At 38.6% G+C, this 22,406-nt stretch overlaps 2 protein-coding genes across 2 annotated transcripts; both read left to right on the top strand.

The window, feature by feature from the left end:
* The first annotated feature begins 3,686 nt into the window (after positions 1–3,686).
* Positions 3,687–9,850, top strand: LOC103995242 (IAA-amino acid hydrolase ILR1-like 6). The gene is made up of 5 exons (XM_009415788.3): positions 3,687–4,510; positions 5,226–5,351; positions 7,401–7,715; positions 9,062–9,190; positions 9,305–9,850. Exons 1-5 carry the CDS (start codon positions 4,067–4,069, stop codon positions 9,665–9,667), a joined length of 1,377 nt encoding a protein of 458 aa, XP_009414063.2. The 5' UTR covers positions 3,687–4,066; the 3' UTR covers positions 9,668–9,850.
* Positions 9,851–10,361: 511 nt separating this feature from the next.
* LOC135619748 (golgin candidate 2-like) lies at positions 10,362–22,194 on the top strand. The gene is made up of 10 exons (XM_065122035.1): positions 10,362–10,505; positions 10,581–11,504; positions 12,249–12,359; positions 12,496–12,555; positions 12,931–12,988; positions 16,650–16,702; positions 16,863–16,955; positions 18,352–18,477; positions 21,448–21,495; positions 21,573–22,194. Exons 1-10 carry the CDS (start codon positions 10,452–10,454, stop codon positions 21,963–21,965), a joined length of 1,920 nt encoding a protein of 639 aa, XP_064978107.1. The 5' UTR covers positions 10,362–10,451; the 3' UTR covers positions 21,966–22,194.
* The last annotated feature ends 212 nt before the right edge of the window (positions 22,195–22,406 follow it).

Genomic DNA, 22,406 nt, shown 5'->3' with positions numbered 1-22,406 from the left:
ACCAATCTTTGCACGACGACGAACATCTTTTTGGGAATCGGGGATTTTTGTTTTCTTGTTCTTCCGCTGCGCATATGATGTCGCCCCCAATGATTTCCCAACAGTACTGGGCCACTACGTCGTAGTCCCCAGACGATACAGGGGAATCCAATCTATGCCAAAATATATATATATATATATATATATATATATATATATATATATATATATATATATATATATATACAATAGTTATAAAGTGATATATGCCAAAATATATAAGCAAAAAAGGATTATGTATCAAGTCACACGTGCCATCACTAATGTGATTGACTTGCTGGGCACCTATGACTAACATGGTCGACTTACACATCTTAGGCCCATCTCGAGCTCTTCAAGGAGGTTAGATTAGGCTTGGCTAACTTATGTATCTCGAGCTCACCTCGGGCTCTCCAAGTTAGGTTAGACTTGATCGACCTACGCACCTCAGGCCCACCTCTAGCTCCCTAAGGAGGTTGGGTTGATCTTGGTCGACCTACGCACCTTGAGAGTTTGATGAGGTGGTGATATTTGAAGACATGCCTTGTACTATTATGTGACGTGCACCACCATAAGACATGTCATTATCATTGAGATACTCATCCCCAAGGATGTCTTGAGTATTTTTAGATGCTCACCCTCATTAGGGAGTTTCGATGTCATTGAGATACTTAGCCACCCCCAAGGATGTCTTGAGCATTTTTAGATGCTCACCCTCATTGGAGAGTTTCGATGTCATTGAGATACTTAGCCCTGAGGAGGGCGCATTAGGTGCATTAGGTGCTTACCCTCATAGGTGCATGTTAATGCTGTTGAGATGGTCACCACCAAGGAGGGCGCATCGCATATCTTCAGACTCTCACTCTCATAGGAGCACATCAGGTGCTATTGAGATGCTCACTTTTGAAGAGGGTGCATCAAGCATCTTCGGATGTTCACCTCCATAGGGGCACGTCGATGCTATTGAGATGATCACTCCCGATGAGGGCACATCAAGTATCTTCGAATGCTTACCTCTATAAGGGTGCATCGGTGTCATTGAAATGCTTATACTCGAGGAGGGTGCATCGAGCATCTTCAGACACTTATCCTTGTAGGGGTGCATCTAGTGTTGTTAAGATACTCAATCTCAATACATGCTTTGTTGAGATCGATATAATCAATGCATAACCATCAGTTTCCATTAGATTTTTTAACAAGTATAGTATTAGTGATCCATTGCGAGTATTACATATCAAAAATAAATCTAGCACCTAACCTCATTGCTGATGGCTTGCTAGCAATCGATGATAAATTTATGAAGCTTTACTTCACTAGGTGTGCCTTAGGTGAGATATTCAAATGATGGTCACTTTTGCTTCAACCTCTTGTGCAACTCCTTGTGCTTGCTTAAGACCATCACCTTAGTGATGATATATTGGTTGGCCTTATGAAGTATCTCAAGTGCTATCATCAATGGTCTCTCTATCAGCAACCAAAAGAGTTGGGAGGACCTAAGTCCCATCAAAAAGGTCTCTTTGAAGAGCGATAGATAAGCGTTGGCTATGTCTTAGATCTCATTTGCTAATTGAGAGATGAAATTTAAGAGCATCTCTTCCTCCCCTTGTTGAAGCTCCATGAGGGTTATTGCTAAACCTTGAGAGCATACATTCCCGATGAAACGTTGCTCCAACTCTTCTGCTAATTCAGTGAATGAGCTAATAAAAAATAGCTTCAAGTAAGTGTACCATTCTCATGCTAGGCCTCACAGTATGATAAGAAAAGTGTAGCACATCAAAACATCTATCATGTTGTATAAGAACATCTAAGCACGAAAGGCTATGATATGCTCAGTTGGGTCAGTACAACCATCAAATCTTCAAGGTCAAGAGTCAGAAGTTAGCGGGGACATGCTCTTCTTGGATCTTCTAAATGAATGGTGATCGACTTGAGTTGAGGTCAGTCAAGTCTTCTCCCCTAGATAGTTGAAACTCTCGACACATGTCCTCTAAGTACTAGTCCATCTGTTGCAATTATACCAAAGGGTGTCCTTCATGTAGTCTATGGAATGCACATCAGACTCGAGTAAGACAGATCAAGAATGGTGAAGTCTACTAAACCTTATGATCAAAGATCAGGCTATTGGGGGCTCAATAATCTCGAGCATCTTAGGGGGTTGACACCATGTTAATTTGGAGAATCTCGATAGACATCAATATTACTATGGTAGGGTTGGAGACACTACCGATTGGACCAACTGAGATAAGAGAGAGTCGACGATCTGTATCATTATTGTCAATGCATATACTTATTGAGTGAGGTTCAAAAAGACCTTGGTAATGATAAGCATATGGGTCAATGTTGCCATTGTGGGAGAGATTGAATCATTAAAAAAATGCTGGTACCTTATCAGAATTTGCACTAAGGTGGAAGTATATAGGTTCGAAAATGCTAGCTGCTACTCCCATGAGTGAAGGTACTAAGTTAAGAGTAGAGCCTCCTTGCTTGAATGCTTGTTAAGTGGGTTGGTGGGCTAACGTTCATATGACATGACCCTCTTTCTAAACCAAAATATTAGGGGAAATATCATTGATATTTAGGTCAACCCGACGTGCCTCGACTATATGTGTGTAGGAATAATAAGGTACCATCGAGATGATGCTCGAGGTCCCATAGAAATCGGTGTGAGAAGTCAATATGAATGTGCTCAAGTACTCCGATGATAACTTATTTGAAGATCAAGGTTGGGAGTGGGTTTTTTGACTTGATCAATCTGATACCCAAGTTAACCCAGAGATGAGATGAAGTGAAGTAGAAGTGGTAAAAAGGTTATTGACTTTGATTTCTATACCAAAAATAAGCTTTTATATCGAGCAAAAAGAGAAAAAAATATTTTAGAGAATATTCCATAATCCTAACAATCTTTAATAGACCCTCTTGGATTCTTGTCCATATAAAAGATAAAAATGAAGAGACTGTTTATAACTATCTGACTTTCGAAGGGTACGTCTTATCTTCTCTATACCAATTTAGTTGTCATGTGTAAGCCACATATTAAATGATAATTGGTTGACTATAATTTTTTACAAGTATATATCTCTTAAAATATATATAAATATCATTCTAATTATTCTCTATCTATTAATCTATTAATAAGTTGATATCCAAACTTAAAATACATATATTCCTATAAATTAGTAATATTATAGTTAATCATTTAAATTTAATTTAATTTAATATTATAGGTATAAGTATGTCAAAAATACTCGGAAAGATATATATGCTATATCAAATTTTAGGGAGGCAAATATTTTATTTCCAAAAAGATAGATATGCATAAGACCTTAAGCATAGTTATGTAAAATCCCCTTTATTATTGTTATTATTATCATTATTAGCGTCTGTTTATAGCCCAGTGGTCAAAAAAGGTGCACTGTTCCGTGTGAACGTATTAATGGTCCGCAGAATCAAAATTGGCTACATCTGCGCACCGCAGTGCAGATCCGCTCAAAAGATATGCCAAATCGGGAAACCCCGAATCCAAGGGTATCCAACACTGGAGAGATAAATATCTAAAAACTCCGGTTTAGATTTACCGACAACAACAGACCGCAAAGGAAACACCCTACGCCACAAGAAATCACGAGGGCGTCGCATTGGTGCTATTCGTGGCTTGCGTGTCTGGGCGTTACCATACGTTTTCCACTCGATTCCCGCACGTGGTGCTTAGCAAATCGAGCACGAAAGCCGGAGGTCGCCAGAGCATGCTAAGCCTTCTTCCCCACTCAAGACGCTTCGCCCACACGCGCATCGCAAGCCCGCTCATCTGCCCGCATCCTGTTTAGAGCAGCCTCTGCTGGGCGGCGGCACCTGACACCGCCGGCCTCTCTTTAACGCAAACGCGCAGTGCTGCCCCCCTTCTCCGTCGATCATCGCACCTCGCCCCACTGAAACTTGTTGCTGAGGACGAGACAGGAAGGAAGATGGAAGAGAAGAGATGATGATAGTGCCCGTATCCTGCTACAAGTATAAATTTGTCCCTCCCTGTTAGCTTCGTCGTTGGTTGGTGATGGGTTGGATGGTGGCCTTGGGTGCGGTGGTGATGATACTACTGCAGCTGGTGGTGACGAACTGCTCTACTTCTTACTTCGCGGAGGACGTCGTTCACGGGGGCGCCCGTAGGGGCGGGTCCAGCGAGGGCCGCAACGGGAGCAGGATCGGCGGGGGAGGGGGCGGAGAGGAGGATACGGGGGATTGGAGAGCGGAGATTCTGTGGCTGGCTCGGCAGCCGGAGGCCGTGGAGTGGGTGACGGGGGTGAGGAGGAGGATTCACGAGCACCCGGAGCTCGCGTACGAGGAGTTCGAGACGAGCCGGCTGATCAGGGCGGAGCTCGATCGGATGGGGGTGGAGTACCGGTTCCCGTTGGCCGGGACCGGACTCGTCGCCACCATCGGCACCGGTGACCCGCCGTTCGTCGCCCTCCGGGCTGATATGGATGCTCTGCCCATTCAGGTTCACGTGAATCCCCCTTTTCTTCATTTTTTGATTGATCGTTTGAGTTGAAGCAATGGAATTCCTACCCTAATATTACACATCATCTACTGATTGTTGAGGTTTTAGGAATTCCTGGTGCTTTTCTGTGAGGGTAATAGTTTGTCACTCTGTAGAATAATTATGATACCAAATTTTGATTCTACTTTAGAACGTGTAGTTCAGAGTTCAGACTACAACTGTCAACTGGTGATGTTTGTGAATATCCACTTTTGGTTGATCAAAATGTATCTTCCAGTCGGTGTGGACTCCACTGGTTGAAAGGCACTTGAGTTCTGATGTAGAAAATGACCTTCTAACTAGTCTAGACTTTTGGACAATGGCATCTTCCAGACGGTCATGCAAATCTCTACAATGGGCCTAATCTGTTTTAAGGACAAGAATTGATACCAACTCGATCTTTCATTAGCATTTCGGACTATGCATGTGTTGTATTTGATTACCATGGAGAGCGGTAGAGACACAATGTCAGCGCATCAATTTTAAATGAACTGCACGCGAGTGATATATGATTCCTTAGTCATTATTTATGGTGGACCTGTTTTATGGTTAATGGTACATTTGATTCTGCATTGTTTTCTTCTGATCTGCTTTTGATTGGTGTATTTCCTGTACTTTTTACTGTAAAGTATCAATGCTGATTCACTTTTCTTTTCCCAACATGCTTTTGTCTCAGGAAGCTGTTGAGTGGAAGTACAAGAGCAAGGTTCCCGGTAAAATGCATGCTTGCGGGCATGATGCACATGTAGCTATGCTCTTGGGTGCTGCCAGGATACTAAAGACGCATGAGCATCGTCTAAAGGTTTTTGTCCATGCTTAAAACTTCATACTCTTATGAGTACTAGAATGACTGCAACTTCCAGAGTTTGTGAATGTCTCTGCTCTGTAGATATCATCCCGGCATTAGGAAATATCTGTTCATGACTTGAATATGTGGCTTAGTCTTTTTTGTCGCCCGTGAACAAGCTTCACTTAACTAACTTCATCTAAGTGCCATAACCTTGTCAGAAAATTAGTTTCACTTACTGAAGGTAAGCCTTCCGAGATCCAATGGTGTTCCAAACTTAAAGATGTTACTTTATTTCCAGGAAACACTAAAGCTATTCTCTCAACTCATGTAATTTGTGTAAAAGATTAAAGGTGTCACTCAATTTATAGGAAGAGTGTTACTTATTTTCAGACCATTCTGATAGGCACAACAATACCATAATCGACTCTGTATATGACTTATTTAAAACTTAAAGATATGGAATGATATAGGTATATCTGGCATGGTGTTTGAGCAATAACAGGATTTTTCGCCCAGCATGAGTGCCACACAGCATCCCACTGTTACAAACTCTACCATCCATAGTCCAATCGGTCAAAGATAAAAGAATATGTTACGATATGTTGAGTGTTGACATGTTGATAGTGGAGGAATTGGTTGTGCGGGTTAGCAGCATGGAGGAAGAAGAAAAGGAGCAACCAGGCAGGGTTTCAGAGATGGAACAATGTTTGGATTTTGAATTATTGGATTTGGCTTTGGTTTAGATCGTCTTTGGAGCTCCAATTTCAGTAGTTATGTGGCTTTTGGCACTAGGTTTCAGCACTTCTACACAATACCAGGTAGGAAAATATAGAAAATCTTAAACAAATCAAGATAACTAAAAAATAAATTGTAAACCCATCAGGGTCTCGCCAATGTAGGTTCTAGGACAATGTGCACAGCCTTAATCTCTGGATCTCTAGATTTTGAGATGTATGTTCAAGATGCACAAGGGAGTAAACTTATCAATGCACCAAGACCTGCTCTGAAATCGAGATAACCAAAAATAACTGCACAAAATATATATGTTTGAAAAATAGTAAGTTGTTCGAAAAAATTATTAGCTATATGTAGTTTGAGAAAAAAATATGTTCAAAATATAGCAAGTAATAAAATGATCAGGAATTTCACAAAAAGAACAAATTCTCCTATATGTAGTTGTTTGTGATGTATCTTTGTACATATTCTCAAACTTACATTAAAAATGAAATGTCTTTCCGCAAAATATTCTTCATTCCTCATTTTATTACATGGTAACATGAAAGTTTCATGTTGAAATTATATAGATAAATTGTATAGTGTATTTATTTATTCTAATCTCAAAATACTCAGCTTTAGAAATTAGACTAATTGAATCTTTGAAATTTGGCATGATCTAAGGATTTAACCGGATGATTGACTGGTTTTTTTTTTGTTGATCTTAATTTTCTACCATTGCACACTTTACAGTGACAAAAATGATTCATGGTCGCTTCATCTATCACCTTATTACAAAATTAATCAAACAAACTTCAAAAGTGAAATTTCATACATCAACTGGTTGAAATTCCGAATTGATGGTATTCCAAATCATTTGTCAGTGAAAACAATCCATAAAATGACTTCTGAATCAACACAGCTTTTTTCTCCCAAGTGCTGAATTTTTCTGATGTTAGTTCCTAAATGATATGTCCTTTCAAGCTTTATTGTGAAAAGACTTACTTCAGTGTCACAAATGTCTGCATATCAGATATAAATGTTCTCAGCCTAAGTTTTCAAAAGTTAGAACAAATAACAAATTTGTTTTGTGATATCGAAGGCCAAGTTGGTTCAATTATAAGCATCAAAAGATTATGTACACTAAAAAATTTTGTATGTAAATTGAATTTATAGATGTACAATTTAGATGAAGACCGGTGCAAATTTATTTTGCTTGGGCATGAAACCTAATTACTCAGGCCCTTCTTCCCTTTCCAAAGATATCCTTGAGCATCATGAATGCATAACAGCCAAATGTAAAGCTAATACTAGCTGCATAGATTCTGACTGTTACTGTTGCTGCAGGGAACTGTTAAGCTGCTTTTTCAGCCTGCAGAAGAAGCTGGAATAGGTGCAAAGCGGATGATTGAAGATGGTGCTTTGGAAGATGTGGAGGCTATATTTGCTGTTCATGTATCGCATGGGTATCCTACTTCTGTCATTAGCTCCCGGCCTGGACCTTTGCTTGCTGCATGTGGCTTTTTCCGAGCAGTAATAAAGGGACGAGAGGGGCATGCTGGAAATCCACACCATTCAGTTGATCCAATAGTGGCTGCCTCAGCTGTGGTGATAAGCTTACAGAACATTGTGGCCCGTGAATCCAGTCCTCTAGATTCTCAGGTCAGATCTCAATCTCTTTTATGTATATCATCGATAAGTTCGTTCACCCTGCTTCATAATCCCTATAAAATGGTATGTGCTTAAATAATTAACAAAAATTTCAGTATAGTTTTGCCGCCTTAGTCTGTCTTCCTGCCGTTTCGTTTGATTTATCTTTTTAATACTTTGCCGACTTGGTTGTGCCTTCAATTTAACTCCCATGTTTTTTACATCTGATAACATCCAATTGATCCTGCCCTTTGTCTTTATTTATGAAACTGATGTTAATCTGGTCAGCCAAAAAATTGGAGACAGTTCAACTTGGTTACTTCCTTTCATCATGTAGCATTTTTTATTCCTCAATCAAATAATTGATAGTGTTCTTTGGGTGGAAGAAATCTACATTAGTTTTATCAATATTGAGTCATCTGCTTTCTGATCTGGAAAATACTTGACTTTGATATCATTAGAAGCTATTAGTATCAGACAGAATTATTTTTATCTGCTGAAAGCTATGCAGGATTATAATGAACTTTTTTCTGCATTCATCATAGTTCCATCTTTTATTTCAGATCTAAAAGTCAAGTTTTTCAATCTTGGCCATGAGTATCCTCTTGATTATCTGTATTAGTATAGAGAGTGGTAGTATTGATCCCGTGATCATCTGTACAAAATGGATCCGAATCTTCCAGAAAAAATTACAGGCAGTTCATGTTGGAGTGTGGAATTTTAATATAGGGACGTTGGCCTTAACAGGGAAAATATCGGTGGAAGATCCATCTACTCTAACCAGATTGTTGAAACAAGTCTTGTTCCTGTAAGTGGAGAGGTGTTAAACTTGACTCTGTAGTTTCATGAATATGATAGGGACTTCAAATTTGATGATATGCATGGAGTGAACAAGGAAACTTATTTCAAATTAACATTAAGGTACATTATAGAGTACCGAAGAAAGTCTTGCTAAAGAAATAATTAATGGAAACTGCACATAGTGGGGAGCATAAAGCATGCGATACTTCTTGCAACATCTACTCGACAAATTTTGTGTGCCATTCTGGATAATTTGTTACACTCCTACCAACAATAATTTATTTTAGATATTCACTAGTAATATGGTTCAAATCATGCTTTTTACTATGTTGGCACGTGTAATACATGAAAGGGATGACATTAAACATTGGCTGCTCGAAGCTTAGATGATGCTGATACTTGATCTCCAAGGTGCTTCCATACCATATTAGTTAATCAAGTCAAGTTTTCCTCCCTTAATAAAATCAACCTATCAAGACAGCTTTTATTTCATCTTCTGTTACCTTTCGTTAGTGATGTTAGTGTTTTTTTTCTAAACTCCCTTCGGTTTGTTTCAGGTAGTCTCAGTGGCCTCATTTAATGGCGGCCACAATCTTGACATGATTCCTGAATCTGCAAGTCTAGGCGGAACTTTCAGGGCTTTCTCTAATGCAAGCTTTTACCAGGTTCGGCACAGAATAGAAGAGGTTGGTGTTCAGATACCCTTGTAATTGTCATAGGATTGGTTGCCAAAACTTACCTTGTGGTTGAGTAAGAATGCTTAAATTAGTCCTCATTCAGCTCAATGCACTTCTCCACAGGTCATCTTAGAGCAATCTAGTGTCTTCAGATGCAAAGCTTCTGTGGACTTCTTTGAGAAAGAAAGGTTTTACCCACCTACGGTTAACGAACAGTCCATGTATGGGCATGTGAAGAAGGTAGCCATCGAATTATTGGGTGCCGATAACTTCAAGGTCGTCGAACCAACAATGGGTGCAGAAGACTTCTCTTTCTACTCTGAAATGATTCCAGCAGCCTTCTTCTACATCGGTGTAAGGAATGAGACGCTTGGATCGGTTCACGTAGCTCATTCTCCCTATTTTATGATCGATGAAGATGTTCTTCCAACTGGTGCCGCCCTCAATGCTGCAATTGCTGAGAAGTACCTTATCGACCATAGTTAGATTTTACGACACCATCCGATGAACCATTGCACACTATGGAAGCGGAACCAAGTTATCCACTTCTACTTGTGTTTGCAAGATTTGAGCTGGAGGAGAGTGAGAGGTGTTGAAGTGTTCGTACACTTGTCTATCATACAGTGTCAATTCAAAATACTTGCTGATTCACAATAATTTTGTTCTCTACATAGTCTGAAATCATTTTACATACAAATCAAGGTTCATAGATTGATATATATATATATATATATATATATATATATATATATATATATATATATATATATATATATATATGAATTCATTGACATAGTGCTGTCAGCCTTGTGATACATACAGTGGTTTATGGTGCTGTGGAGCAGTTCTTCTACAGCGACAATGTGTTTTTTTTTCTCAGTGCAATAAAAAGGTGGAAATGAGTTTTAATTTTGGATTCAACATATTGGATTGGAAATGAGTTGGAAATATATACGAAATATCCAATAAAAAATACTTTCCATTAAATCAATTATATTTAATTATTTATGGATCCTAATTTAGAGAAATTACTATTACAATACTTTTTTGAGACACGAGCTGTCAACAAATCCCCAACCGCTCCTCCGCTCACGTGCGCTGAACGTGACCTTCGGTTGGTAGCAATGAGAAAGGTATATATCGGATACCGTTTTATTCTCCGTTCTGCTGTTCTCTCTTCCAACGCCCCCATTCGAACCCCTTCAGCGTTACAGCACAAGTCCGTCGCCAACAGAGAAGGGAAGGGAGGAACACGTCTTGTCCACCGGCCATGGCGGGTTGGATCTCCTCCAAGCTGAAGGTCGCTGAGTCCCTTCTCCAGCAGGCAAGAACGCCTCCTCGTTGTCTCCCCCTTCTTCCAGTTCCCTTGCACTAATCTCTTGCTCCTTGTCGTCCTCAGATCGATCAACAGGCGGCTGAGTCATTGGGCAAGAGCGAAAGCTCCCGATCCCCTTACGATGGCCTCCCCCAAGAGATCCCTAAGAAGGCTGATCCGTCTCGCCCCCTCAAGTACCAATTGCCCACGAAATCATCGCCGTCTCCCCCGCCGCCGCCCGATATCGGCAGGCCGGTCTCTGTCCCGCCGTCTCCGGCCAATTCGGAGCCATCCGTTGCTGAAGGGGATTGGACCGAGCTCCTCAGCTCCGCCGACCCGTCCAGCTCCCTTCCCCGTCCCAACGGCGGTGCCAAGAAGCCCGCCGCCTTGCTCTCGCCCGTCGGTAAGGGCGTCCGGGCGGGATTTGGCGGCTTAGTTAAGCCCGCGAGGAGATCTGATGTCGCTGCTTCCGAAGGTGAAACCGTTAAGAACGTTTCCGTAGACAGGGAGGAACCTTCCGCGTCCGCCGGCCTTCGGCCCTCACGCGGATCTTCCAGTTTTTTAGATTTGACGAAGGAATTATTTAAACAAGAATTTCAAGGAGGTGGTGGTGATCGTTCTCGGGCTATTGGATCGGATATTGATTCGAAGAAGCTAGATGTGAAGGAGGGGGTTGAAGGTGGTGATGACAGTAAAAGTAGGAGCAATGAGAAAAGCAAGCATGCAGGCATTGCCTTAAGAACATCCGGTTCTCGTGATGAAACGAGAAGTTCTTTGGAGAGTGATGAGGAATCCAGTGATTCCAATTCTGCTTCTGATTCAGATGAGGAAGAAAGGCAGAAGAGGGAAGAAAGGAGGAGAAGGAAAGAGCAGATCATTGCAGAGAGGATAGCGGCAGTTGCTGCTGAGGCCATCAAAGAACGTGAAGATATTGTTGCCAGATTAGAGGGCGAGAAGCAGAGTTTGGAGAAACTACTTGAGGAGCGCGAGAAGAAGCAAGCGGAAGAGGTCTTGTTCTCGTTATGTTGTTTATTTTTCCAACTTTTCATGGGTTTGGTACTCGAGTAGTATACTATTTGGGTACTTACTGCTACTCTTCATCTTCTCATTTGAGAAAATATTCAGACATATCTTGCTAAGTAAAGCATATTCAAATAATAGCATGATATCATGTAAATACAAATATCATATTCTTGTGTCATGCAATAAGGACTTTCTAGAAAGAGCAACACTAAATATGAGCATCCCAACCAACGTTAAGGGAGTCATGTATGCTTTTTGATGAACCATGTAAGAATTTATTGATTCAAGTGATTCTTAATTCTTTCTTGTGATGATAAAGATGCAGACAAAAGATGCCAGAAGTGTCTTTTCTATAGGTTTCAATTTCTTTGTAGAATTATGTAACCAGTGCCTCAAAGATAATCTTTTACATGTCATTGTTGTCATTGTCTATACACTTTTTGTTAGTGATGATCCATCAATAAAAAGGTTTTCGGTGGTTAGGAAGATGTACCTTATTGAGTGCGGTAAGTCATGTGCAATCATGGGGCAATCCTCTAATTACTTTGACTTGAAAGAGTCTGGACACTGGGGGAATGTTTTTGGTGGTTTTTGTTATTATTAATCATTGATCAGGCACTATCTTGTTGTCTTGCATCCCTAAATTCAAAGTAGTTGGAACGTGCCCATCTTCAGAATCTTTTGTAATCATTATGTGCTATATTTATTTATTCTCTTTTTTGTTAGCAGGCCTCAGAATTGCAGATGAGCATGATTGAAGCTATGGAGGCTGTTGAGAGAGAAAAGCAGAAGCATAACAGTACAATGATGGAAGCACTTGCCCGGTTAGCTGAGCCTGAGGTGCTGTGACTTTCACTATAATTGCATGTATTAGTCTATTATGCCTGAAATTATTAGAGCCTCATTCCGTCTACAGATCTTGTTCTATGATCATACTTTTGAATAGTCCTTGCTAAGGGCAAAAAGGTTATTGCAGACAACGAATGCAGAGCTTGCAAAATCACTGGCAACAGTTCAAATGCATCTGGAAAGTGCGGTGTGTTTCCTTTTCTACTTGGACACCTTGACAATTCCTGTTGTTTATATTATTCTTGGCTATTCCTGGAGCATGTGAGAGTTCTATCAATTTTTCATTTTACTAGCATACCTAATAATTAGAAAATAAGTTTACATAGGAAGATTTATTTGCTGATTGTTCTAGGAAAAAAAATGCTATAGTAAATCTTACCTTTTCTTTACTATAATTAATGACACAATAGTCATTTTGGCATGGAGAATGTTAAAATTTCCTGCAGTTTTTTTGCTTCGGCTGAAATAGAAAACCATGCTATTTACATTTCAGTACTTTTATTGATTTTTTATTTCCGTAAACATAATTTAATTTGTCACTTATTCCTATTCTTGATGAAAGGTAACTCGGGTGGGAGAACTTCATCAACAAGTTGAATTAAAAGAACTGGCTCTAAAAGGTAGGCCTTCATCCAGAATATGAATTCATTACCTTTTGCTTTTACTCATTTTTGTCTAGATTTATGTAATGATCATGCTCATAATATTTTGTAATTCTATACTGTCATTAAGATATTGCGTATGCTTCTATTAGAATAACTTGTGAGAGCTAGCTGATCTAGTCCATTAGGGAATATCACATTATTCTTGATAAGTTGTCAAGGTATAAAGCTTTAATTAACTTTTGCCAAACCAATACCATGATGCGTGGCATAGCAGTTTGTGGTTTTAATATGTGCTTTGGTATGCACACACATCCTTGTGCATACTGTGAGGATCCCGTGCCAGACCATGCTGTCAAGACATTACATGCATGGGGTGTTCTGAAGAAAAGAAAATCCTTGGTAACTGTCAAGAGAGAGTAACTATTTGGAATTGACTATAGTCAGCAATGATGTTAAGAGGTTAAGTGATGGTTGTTGCAGATAATATGATGTGGTATATGTGATGTACGACCAAGAGTCAAGAAGATTAGACATATTTAACTAGAAACCCGTTGTATATGTTATGTAGAAGACCAAAGGGTTCAACAAGATAAGCCATATATTTTTCGAGACCAACTTTTTAAAAATTCTTTAGAAAAAGAAGTAAATATATAGCAAACAATACATTTATTTTTTTCCAAATTTATTTTAATTTAACTCATAATCCTTCATCAATATCTTCACTAGATGCTGCCACTTCTTTTTTTGTTTCACATTTATTTTTTATCTTTTAATTGTTTTAGGATTCAATTTATATTTCCTGGAGAATTTTTAAGGTTATCTCGTACTTAATGCTCTGAAAATGCTTTGTAGGACTCAATAAACTTGTTTTTCACACTTCTGGCTTGGATAGCTACCATTCTCTATCTGCTTGTTGGTAAACCAATATGTTTGGTAACTGTGGCTCCTCGTTTTTCCTCAATTGTTATGTCCATTTGGATTTATACACACCTGTTCATACTTCATAATGCTGCAGATGTCCATGGCTAACATAACTTCTATTAGAACACATTACCGTCTTCTACATTCTTAGAATTCTTAACTTCCGAAAGTGAATATTCTCTTAAGATTTTAATCTGGCTACATTCATTTACAAATCAATTTGGCCAGATAGAAACAAGTGTCTGCTATGTGCTTCGTGATACTATGTAAAATACAACTACGAACAATTTTCTTAACCATTTTCATGTCACTTGTTCATAATGAGTTTTGGAAGGACTCTTCAATAATGTATCAAAAAAGTAGTGGATGTATAAATAGAGATTTGAATGCTCTTGCGTTAACTTAAGGACATTGCCTTGTACAAATCTCAATGCTGGAGAACAAATCCATATAGCTGGCCACAAATAGTTGGCATATCACGACTTGTTGACGTCATATTCAAAACACCCTCACGACTTGTTGAGGGTGTTTGCTATGATGTCAAATGTTATGCTGCCTTCACTTTTGTTGTGGGCTAGAATGTACTGAAACAGTTGAAACATAAATCAACCTGTAGGGGCTCATGTTGGTCGGCCAAAACCTGTCTGGTTGAGTTTTCTTTTCTTTTTGTTATTTTTGGATGTATTATCTACATCTGTAGTTACTGTTTTAGATCAATATTATGTCACATCTTGAGTTGCATTATCATTTTTGTGTCCTATTTTGATTCTAGTCAGAGTAAATAAGAGTCTTAAGCCCTTGGCAGTCACATATAGAAAGTTCTAGAATATATTATATATGATCTTTTAGGATTTTGAGATTAAAGATACTCTTGTTTCTTAATAATCTTATTTTACTGTTATGTGTATATGACATATTGGAAGCCCTAAAGGTTATATCCCAGTATTTATTTCATTACTGCAATGGAATTATCATAATTTAATGGTAAACTCTTTCCTCTCTCTCTCTCTCTCTCTCATTCATGGGAGGCTACTTTGTCTCAAGTTGGAGAATTCTCTAGTAGGAGAATCATTTTTCATCAATTGGTGTCAGAGTGAGACAATCTTCCATGAAAATATTAGAGCTGTATTACATCGACAGTGCCTATTGCAATCTACATAATGATCCCAATCATTATATATTCATTGACCACTTGCAAACTTCTTGGTCTCATATTACAGATCTTCCTATAATCCATACAGGAGTACAGGTTTTCCTCAGGAAGGTGGTAAGTTTGTTAAACTTTTTGCCACTCTCTTGCAGTGACAGGCCTCTTGGCATATTTTTTTATGCTCCTATCTGATGACAGAATAATTTATAACTAATACTCTGGCAGTTTTTCATGGAATCTCACCATGGTAACACCACCACCAAATAATTTTTTTAAGCATCACTATCCTGTGATGGTGCCTCCAGTTGCATGGTATGTTGGTACCACAACTTTGCGTAATCAAGGATGGCAATCTAACACTAGCAACCATCATGTCAGATTGGTCCTCCAATGATGTAAAGTTCATAGGAAAAGAAAAGTTTCAACACCTGTTCCCTACCGAGTGCTTCCAGAAATATTAAGTCAATTCCAGAAAACTCAATTCCAATTTTTAATAATTCACCATTAATGATCAAAAGCTCAGGATCAAATGATGTCATCTAGCCATGTTGTTGTATTGCCACAGTCCATCAGTTCCTTTTGAGGGAGAGCAATTGGACTCCAAACTACCTCCCATGAGGGTCTGCCCATTGGTCAGTCCTAGGGAAGTGCATTTTTATTGATTTTTATATTTTCTATTAAATTGGATATATTTTTTGTTCATAGTTTTAGTTGTAATTTTAGGTTGAACTTATAGTCATATGTTAGATTATATTCTATGTTTAGAGTTTTATTTTGGTTTTAGAGAGGATTGAGAGATTCCCTAAGGCATTGGAAATCTTGTTTAGGGAGTTCTAGATGTGTTTAAAAATATAATTTTTAAATTTCAAAACTCTTCTCTCACATTTTTTGCAAACTCTTCTCTCAAAAATTGTCATAGTTTATGATATGACCTAAAGGCTATAACCTGGTAGTAGGTTTTCGTTTAGTATAACTTATTTGTCATAGTTTAGTTGTAATTTGTCTTCTCCCTCATCCTCGAGAGGTCAGAGAATACTTGATGAGAGGGTCATATACTGTTGATGTCATCCTCAGGTGTTACTAGGTCAGACGAATGGCCCCAGTAACATGCAGTTTCCTTTATTTCTCTTTTTGTGAGACTTGCATTGTCCAGTACAGGATATATTCTTGACAAGATGATGAAGTAAATTTCGAAGTTGGTATTGTTGCATGGTCTACATCAGATGTAGATTGCTAAAATAATATGTATGTGTATTTAGCAAGAACTACAGTGTTGAAACTGATAAAACAGTGGGTTGTGAAATTTATGGAACTTGGCCTTCATAATGGTTTTTCAGACTTAGCTAGTCACTGGTGTCCAATGCCTGGTGGCAATGGACTTAATGTAGCTGTAACAGTTTACATGTTTTGTGCAGCTTTTGGCATATCTGTTGATTGTAAAAAGCACGATGTTTACCTACTTTTCTTTGATTCCCTGAATGATACTTGTCCATCATTGCGTATCAAAATGTGAATCAATCTTGTTAGCCATTAGTGTGAATTTGCTTAGTTTTATTAGTCTTGTTTTTACTCTAGTGTAACCATCTATCTCTTTAATTTTTGCAGAAGATAGAAGGAATCTCTTTAAGATTCACCAGCGTGGCCCTTCTGTAGAAGAAGTAAGCTGTCTGCAACTTAAATAGTAGTATATGCATCACATCAGGAATGCTGCTTTACATGCTATAACTTAAGTAATATATTTGGCTTTATGTTATTTCCGTCAGCATATAAAGTACAGCAGAAATCTATATCTAATATCTTTTTTTTAATTTTGTCTAGGTAGAATCATTAAGAAGGTCTCAATTCAAACAAGAAATTCTTGATGCTGAGTACTCTTTTACATGTGATAAATTGTTGAAGTTAAAGGACAAGGTACTTCATTTTCTATTACCTGCACGCCCTCTTAACTATTGTAGCAGTCTAGCACATGCTTAAATCTCTCAAGTATGTTACATAATTTCTAGCTTTTTGTCTAGCATATCAGTTGGTTGATATTTTGCTCTCGAGTCTTTGTGGGGGTTTCAATCCTGAGACTTGTATAACTCATCTCTATTATATTAGCTATGTTGCTTTCTTATCTGCATTTGAGATAATTATTTATTTAGTTGATTTTAAGTATGTTGTTGTATGTACTTGAGGTAGGCCAAAAATTTAATAGGCCATATAAAGTTCAAGAATATGCATTATTGATTATGAAGCATGGATATGGAAGCATCAATACACCAAGCTAAAAAAAAGATAGTAGACAATATGGTAAAAATGTTAAAGTACATGATATCATATATGGCAAAAGTATTACCCATCTTCCTTGGAATCAAAGTGTATATATTTAACAAAAGCAAATTTCTTCAAGGAGTGTCAATGAATTTTCCTAATATATATGATGTTTTTAGTAATAATTCAAAAAATCGAGTAACTTAAGGAAGTATTTGACACATTTTGAAGTATACTGCAAGAAATTATTTGGCATGTAATTGATGTGGATATGAACAGTTAAAAAAAAAATCATTATGCATAGATTATTAAGCATGATTATCTTTCATCTCAAAGTTACTCCTATATTCTGTGTTGGTCTAACCCTAAGATCCTGGACCAACTGTCTTTACTCACATTGATCAAATAATAATACAAGGCTTGTATGTTTTGCACCATATCTAGCCACCAACATAGTTGGTTAGTTTGGGCTCTCCTAACCTACACTTTACACATTGGTCACCCAGGTACTAAAGATGTCTCGGATCACTTTCTAGTGAAATCTAGTCCTGCAGGAAATTAGTTGAAATTTGTGATCATGAGATGTGACTAAAATTAATGTTGGCTATTAGCGACTTCATACAACCTTCCTTATTGGGGTTTTACATGAACAGTAAATAATACAAGTTCTCTTCCTAATTATTGGTTCTAATTGTTCAAAAGCAAATATATATATGTAAATTATATATTATAATTATTAACTGGGAAGGGATTTAATTTGGTTATAAGTTCTATAAAATTTATGCTTTATTTTGATTAATTTAATTCCCACAAGTTGATTTGTGCATTTTGCAGGCCCGGAATAATATGGACCAAACTTTGTTGGGTTGAGCACTCTTATATCACAAGTTAAATGAGATTCTTGCATTATTTTTTTTCTTGTAGCTGTTTCCATTTTGGAACAGGATTTCATTATCTTACACCTTTGCTACTTGATCGAAATTTGTTGGACATAAGTATCTTTGATCTAATGTGCTTCGGTTTATTTATTTACATTCTACTTTGAACTGTGAAGGCAAAGAATTTAGAAGAGAATATTAAAATGATGCGAAGGGATATTGTGCATCCAACTGAAGTTGAGGTTGAACTTAAAAAAAGGCTTGACCAACTAACTGATCGCTTAATACAGAAGCAGATGCAGGTTTTCTCTCCACCCATGTTTCTACTCTTTTGGCATGGTTATATTTATTGCATAATTGTCATCTTCGTTCACCTACAAGTTTCTAACATATTTCATCATTCTTGAATATCACTCTGAGAAAGCTAGTTTAGATCAGTGATTTAAAAAGCGCTAGGCGCCAAAAGGCGCCAAGGTCCAAAAACGCCCGAGGCGCTCGCCCGAGCGAAGCGAGGCGCAAAAATATAAAAATATAAAATATAATTAATAAATATAATTATTTAAAATTTTAAATAAAAATATATAATATAATTAATAAATATAATCACATTAACAGTATAAACCTGCTGACGGAGAAACGAGGAAGCAGCGGCGAGCGGCGGCAGCGGCGGCGAGCGGCAGCGGGAAAGGGAAAGGGAGAGGAAGGCGCGAGTAGCGGGAGGCCTCGAGGGAGGCGTGAGCAGCGGGAAGGCTCGCAGGAGACACGAGCAGCGAGAGGGCTCGCGGGAGGGCTCGCAGGAGACGCAAGCAGCGAGAGGGTTCGCGGGAGGCGCGAGCAGCGGGAGGGCTCGCAGGAAGCGCGAGCAACGAGAGGGCTCGCGGGAGGCGCGAGCAGCGACAGCGGCAGCGGGAGCAGTGGCAGCGAGCGACGAGATCGCGATCGGGATCGGGATCGAGAGCGGCAGCGGCAGCAGGTTAGTGTTGGGTTAGGGTTAGGGTTGGGGTTATATCGGTTTAGTTGGTTCGATTGAACCAACTAACAACCGAACCAGGACCGAACCAGACCTAAAATTCTGGTTCGGTCGCCTTGGTTTACCCAGGCGCTCGCCCGAAGCGCCCAGCGCCTGGGCTCGGGCGAGCGCCCAGGCGGCGCCTGTTTGAAGCGCGCCGCCTGGGACATTAGCGAGGCGCTCGGGCCTCGCCTCGCCTCGCCCGAGCGCCTAGGCGAGCGCCCGAGCACCTTTTGCAATCACTGGTTTAGATACTAACTTAAATATATGAAATGACACAAAATTTTCTTCTATCCATGAATTCCTGTTATGGACTTGTAGTTGCCCCAATAACAGCAAAAATTGGTCATTGTTTCTTTTATTAGAAGTTCTCCCAGATCCATGGTGATATTAGACCATAAGTTTTGGGGGAAATGTGACAAAGACTTCATTTTGTTCTAGACTTCTGGGACTCCCTACAAATGATGTATGCAAATTTTTTTCTTTACTGTCTTTTCTGAAAGTAAGTGATGAAACTCAATATATCATTGTTTCTGTTAAATAAAGAATCAATTGCTAGTAACGAGTATGACAATAAGGCAGTCATTTTCCAGATTTGGACACAAAAGTGCATACTCAGGAGGATTAGAAGAATAACACCGGTGTACGGCAAGTGGTGGTGGAGGATGAGAAGAGGAGTACTTCTGGCATACAACGAGCGGCACACAGTGCAAATCATGGGAGGGCGCTGTGGGAGTGGGGGTGGGGTTGGGGGTTTTATGGTTACAAAAAAAAGAGAGAACTAACTTACTCCCATCCATGCCTAAATCACAAAAGCCAACTGCCTGAAGAGGCATCAGTATAACTTAAGAAGTTTCCAAATACATTTGTGAAAAATTCTTCTTAAAATGCTAAAGGACCATGAAATACTCAACCTCATCTGAAGTATCACATGACTAAGACCATAAACCAACAGCCGTGTGTCAGTTTGGATCCTCAAAATTCACAGAATCACCAGTAATGAATTATTGACCATCTTGGATTTGCAATCTAATGATAGATTTAGATTCCTGTAGCATGAATAGTTGGTCGAATAATTTTTTTTGCTAATGCACCATGATTGAATGTCCATTGATGATTACTTCTACTACTGCACCCATTCCTTTTGGATTGAATGTTATAGAAAATATGTACATACACATTGGTCAAATTCTGATTCATGCAAATGAAAAGACTGAAAGATCGGTACACTAGAGTGATGGTGGAATAGTTGTAGCTTAGAGCTTCTTATTTCAGGGGAACTCTTCGAGGACCAAAGGTGTCATCTTTGATGCAGCACCAAAGTTCCTGATAGAAAAGCCATAAAAAATTTATGTGGATTCAAAACATTATCTCAACATGAGGAAGTCAGCATCTAAATGTTGTAAAAGAGAAATCTGTCTGTGATAAATATGATGACTATCCATATTTTGGAGGCTATGTATTGTTTAAAATCATCTATAAAGCTGTTTGAATCCCCTTGAATCTCATATTTCCCAAGTTTCTTCCCCAATGGTGCAGACTTGCAAGAAATTCTGCCTTCCACTGAACACTGTAAGAAGTGAGCTGAGATTTTCACTTTGTAGTTATGATGTCGTAAGATCCGTATAGTATGATGATGAAGCATTGAAGTCTTATTGTTGGTCTTTCACATGTTGACATGCTAAAATGCTGCTTACCTTAAAACTTTTAACTACTATTAGCTAATCTTACCATTTAATGCCAACACAATGTAGTGCCTTGAAATATGTTTAGTTGATATATGAAATTAATGATCTTGGCTGGAAGAAGATCTAGGATCTAAGATCTAGGATATATGAAATACAGTTAGCATGTTTGGCTCATATTGGTGTAGAACGCATTATTGTGCTAACACAATTAGTATGTATCAGTACGTCCATCCCAAATAGTTTGTGGGAAGACAATATGACCAACCACAATTACTAAATTAGTTTGCATCATACTAGTGTACTATGTTATGAAAATGTATATCGTGAACTGTGAAATTCTTATGATCAAATTGTTTACATCTGATCAGGTGCTCATAATTTGTACCCAAAATTTGAAAATCAGATCTAATTTTTGTTTGTTTTATAAATTTTTACCGTCATCTAGAGTGCAGAATTCTTAGGTTCAAGTGAGACTTCCACCTAGTATATATTTATGTTGAACTTATTACATATCGTGCTTCTATGTTGACCAATTTGCATTAAACATGTGAACTAAAATTTATTTTACATGTCAGGTTGAGGCTCTTTCCTCCGAGAAGGCAACTTTGGTGCTTAGGATTGAGGTATGTCTGATAAACTGCATACATATTTTTACATGTATCCAAAAATATAAGATGCTGATGCGAATCATCTCCTCCAGACTGTTTCCAAATTACTTGATGAAAGTGGGTTTTCGCAGCAAGCAACTGGTTTTGCAGACAATCATGAACTTGCTAGTTCATTAGAAGCGATTGATATTGAAGCTGGGACACAGCAACCATCTGTTTCGGCACTAAGACCAGCAATCCGTGACAAAATAAGAACAGGACAGAAGCAATTAGGATCAGCTATTCAACAGTTGGATTTTGTGTTTTCCATTGGTGTCATTTATCTGAGGAGGAACAAGAAGGCCCAGGTTTGCTCATTGCTTTATCTTTTGTGCCTCCATTTGTGGGTAATTTACATACTTAATTCCAATTCCCATGTCTCAGACAGTGCTAAATCTGGTGCTGTCTACTCTTTAGAATCCATCAACATGACTTCTAATTCGTGACATCCTGCATTTTGTTTTCCTGTTCGTGGGTCATGATATATGGCAGTTACAATCAGAATATTGCTTAAAGACCTGTTTGTTCATTCTTACACTTCTGGAGAACGAGACCTGTCAACAATTCCATTGTACTACAGGCTTTGATTTATCTTCTCGAGTCAAAATTGTTACAAAGTTACTATTGGCATTAAAATTTGTACTGGCGGCGTATAGACGAAGCCGTTCTAGTTTATATTCTTTTTTGGGTGGGGAAAGAATGCCATCACTAATCGCTGAGCTCTCAAAATTTTTAATATATTCATCACAAATATTCGTATTTTTCGCTAGTTTTCCTTTTAAAATTTATTTCCTTATATCATCCTGATGTCACGGTTCAGGGTGGCCCACTGGATCGCTTCACCGCCGGTCCGATTTTAGAAAACATCGGTGCCGACCTCAGTTTCA

This window comes from Musa acuminata, chromosome BXJ2-8, assembly GCF_036884655.1.
Source record: "Musa acuminata AAA Group cultivar baxijiao chromosome BXJ2-8, Cavendish_Baxijiao_AAA, whole genome shotgun sequence".
Taxonomy (NCBI): Eukaryota; Viridiplantae; Streptophyta; class Magnoliopsida; order Zingiberales; family Musaceae; genus Musa; species Musa acuminata.
Note: the sequence above shows the minus strand (reverse complement) of the source record. Positions and strands in the feature narration are given on the sequence as shown.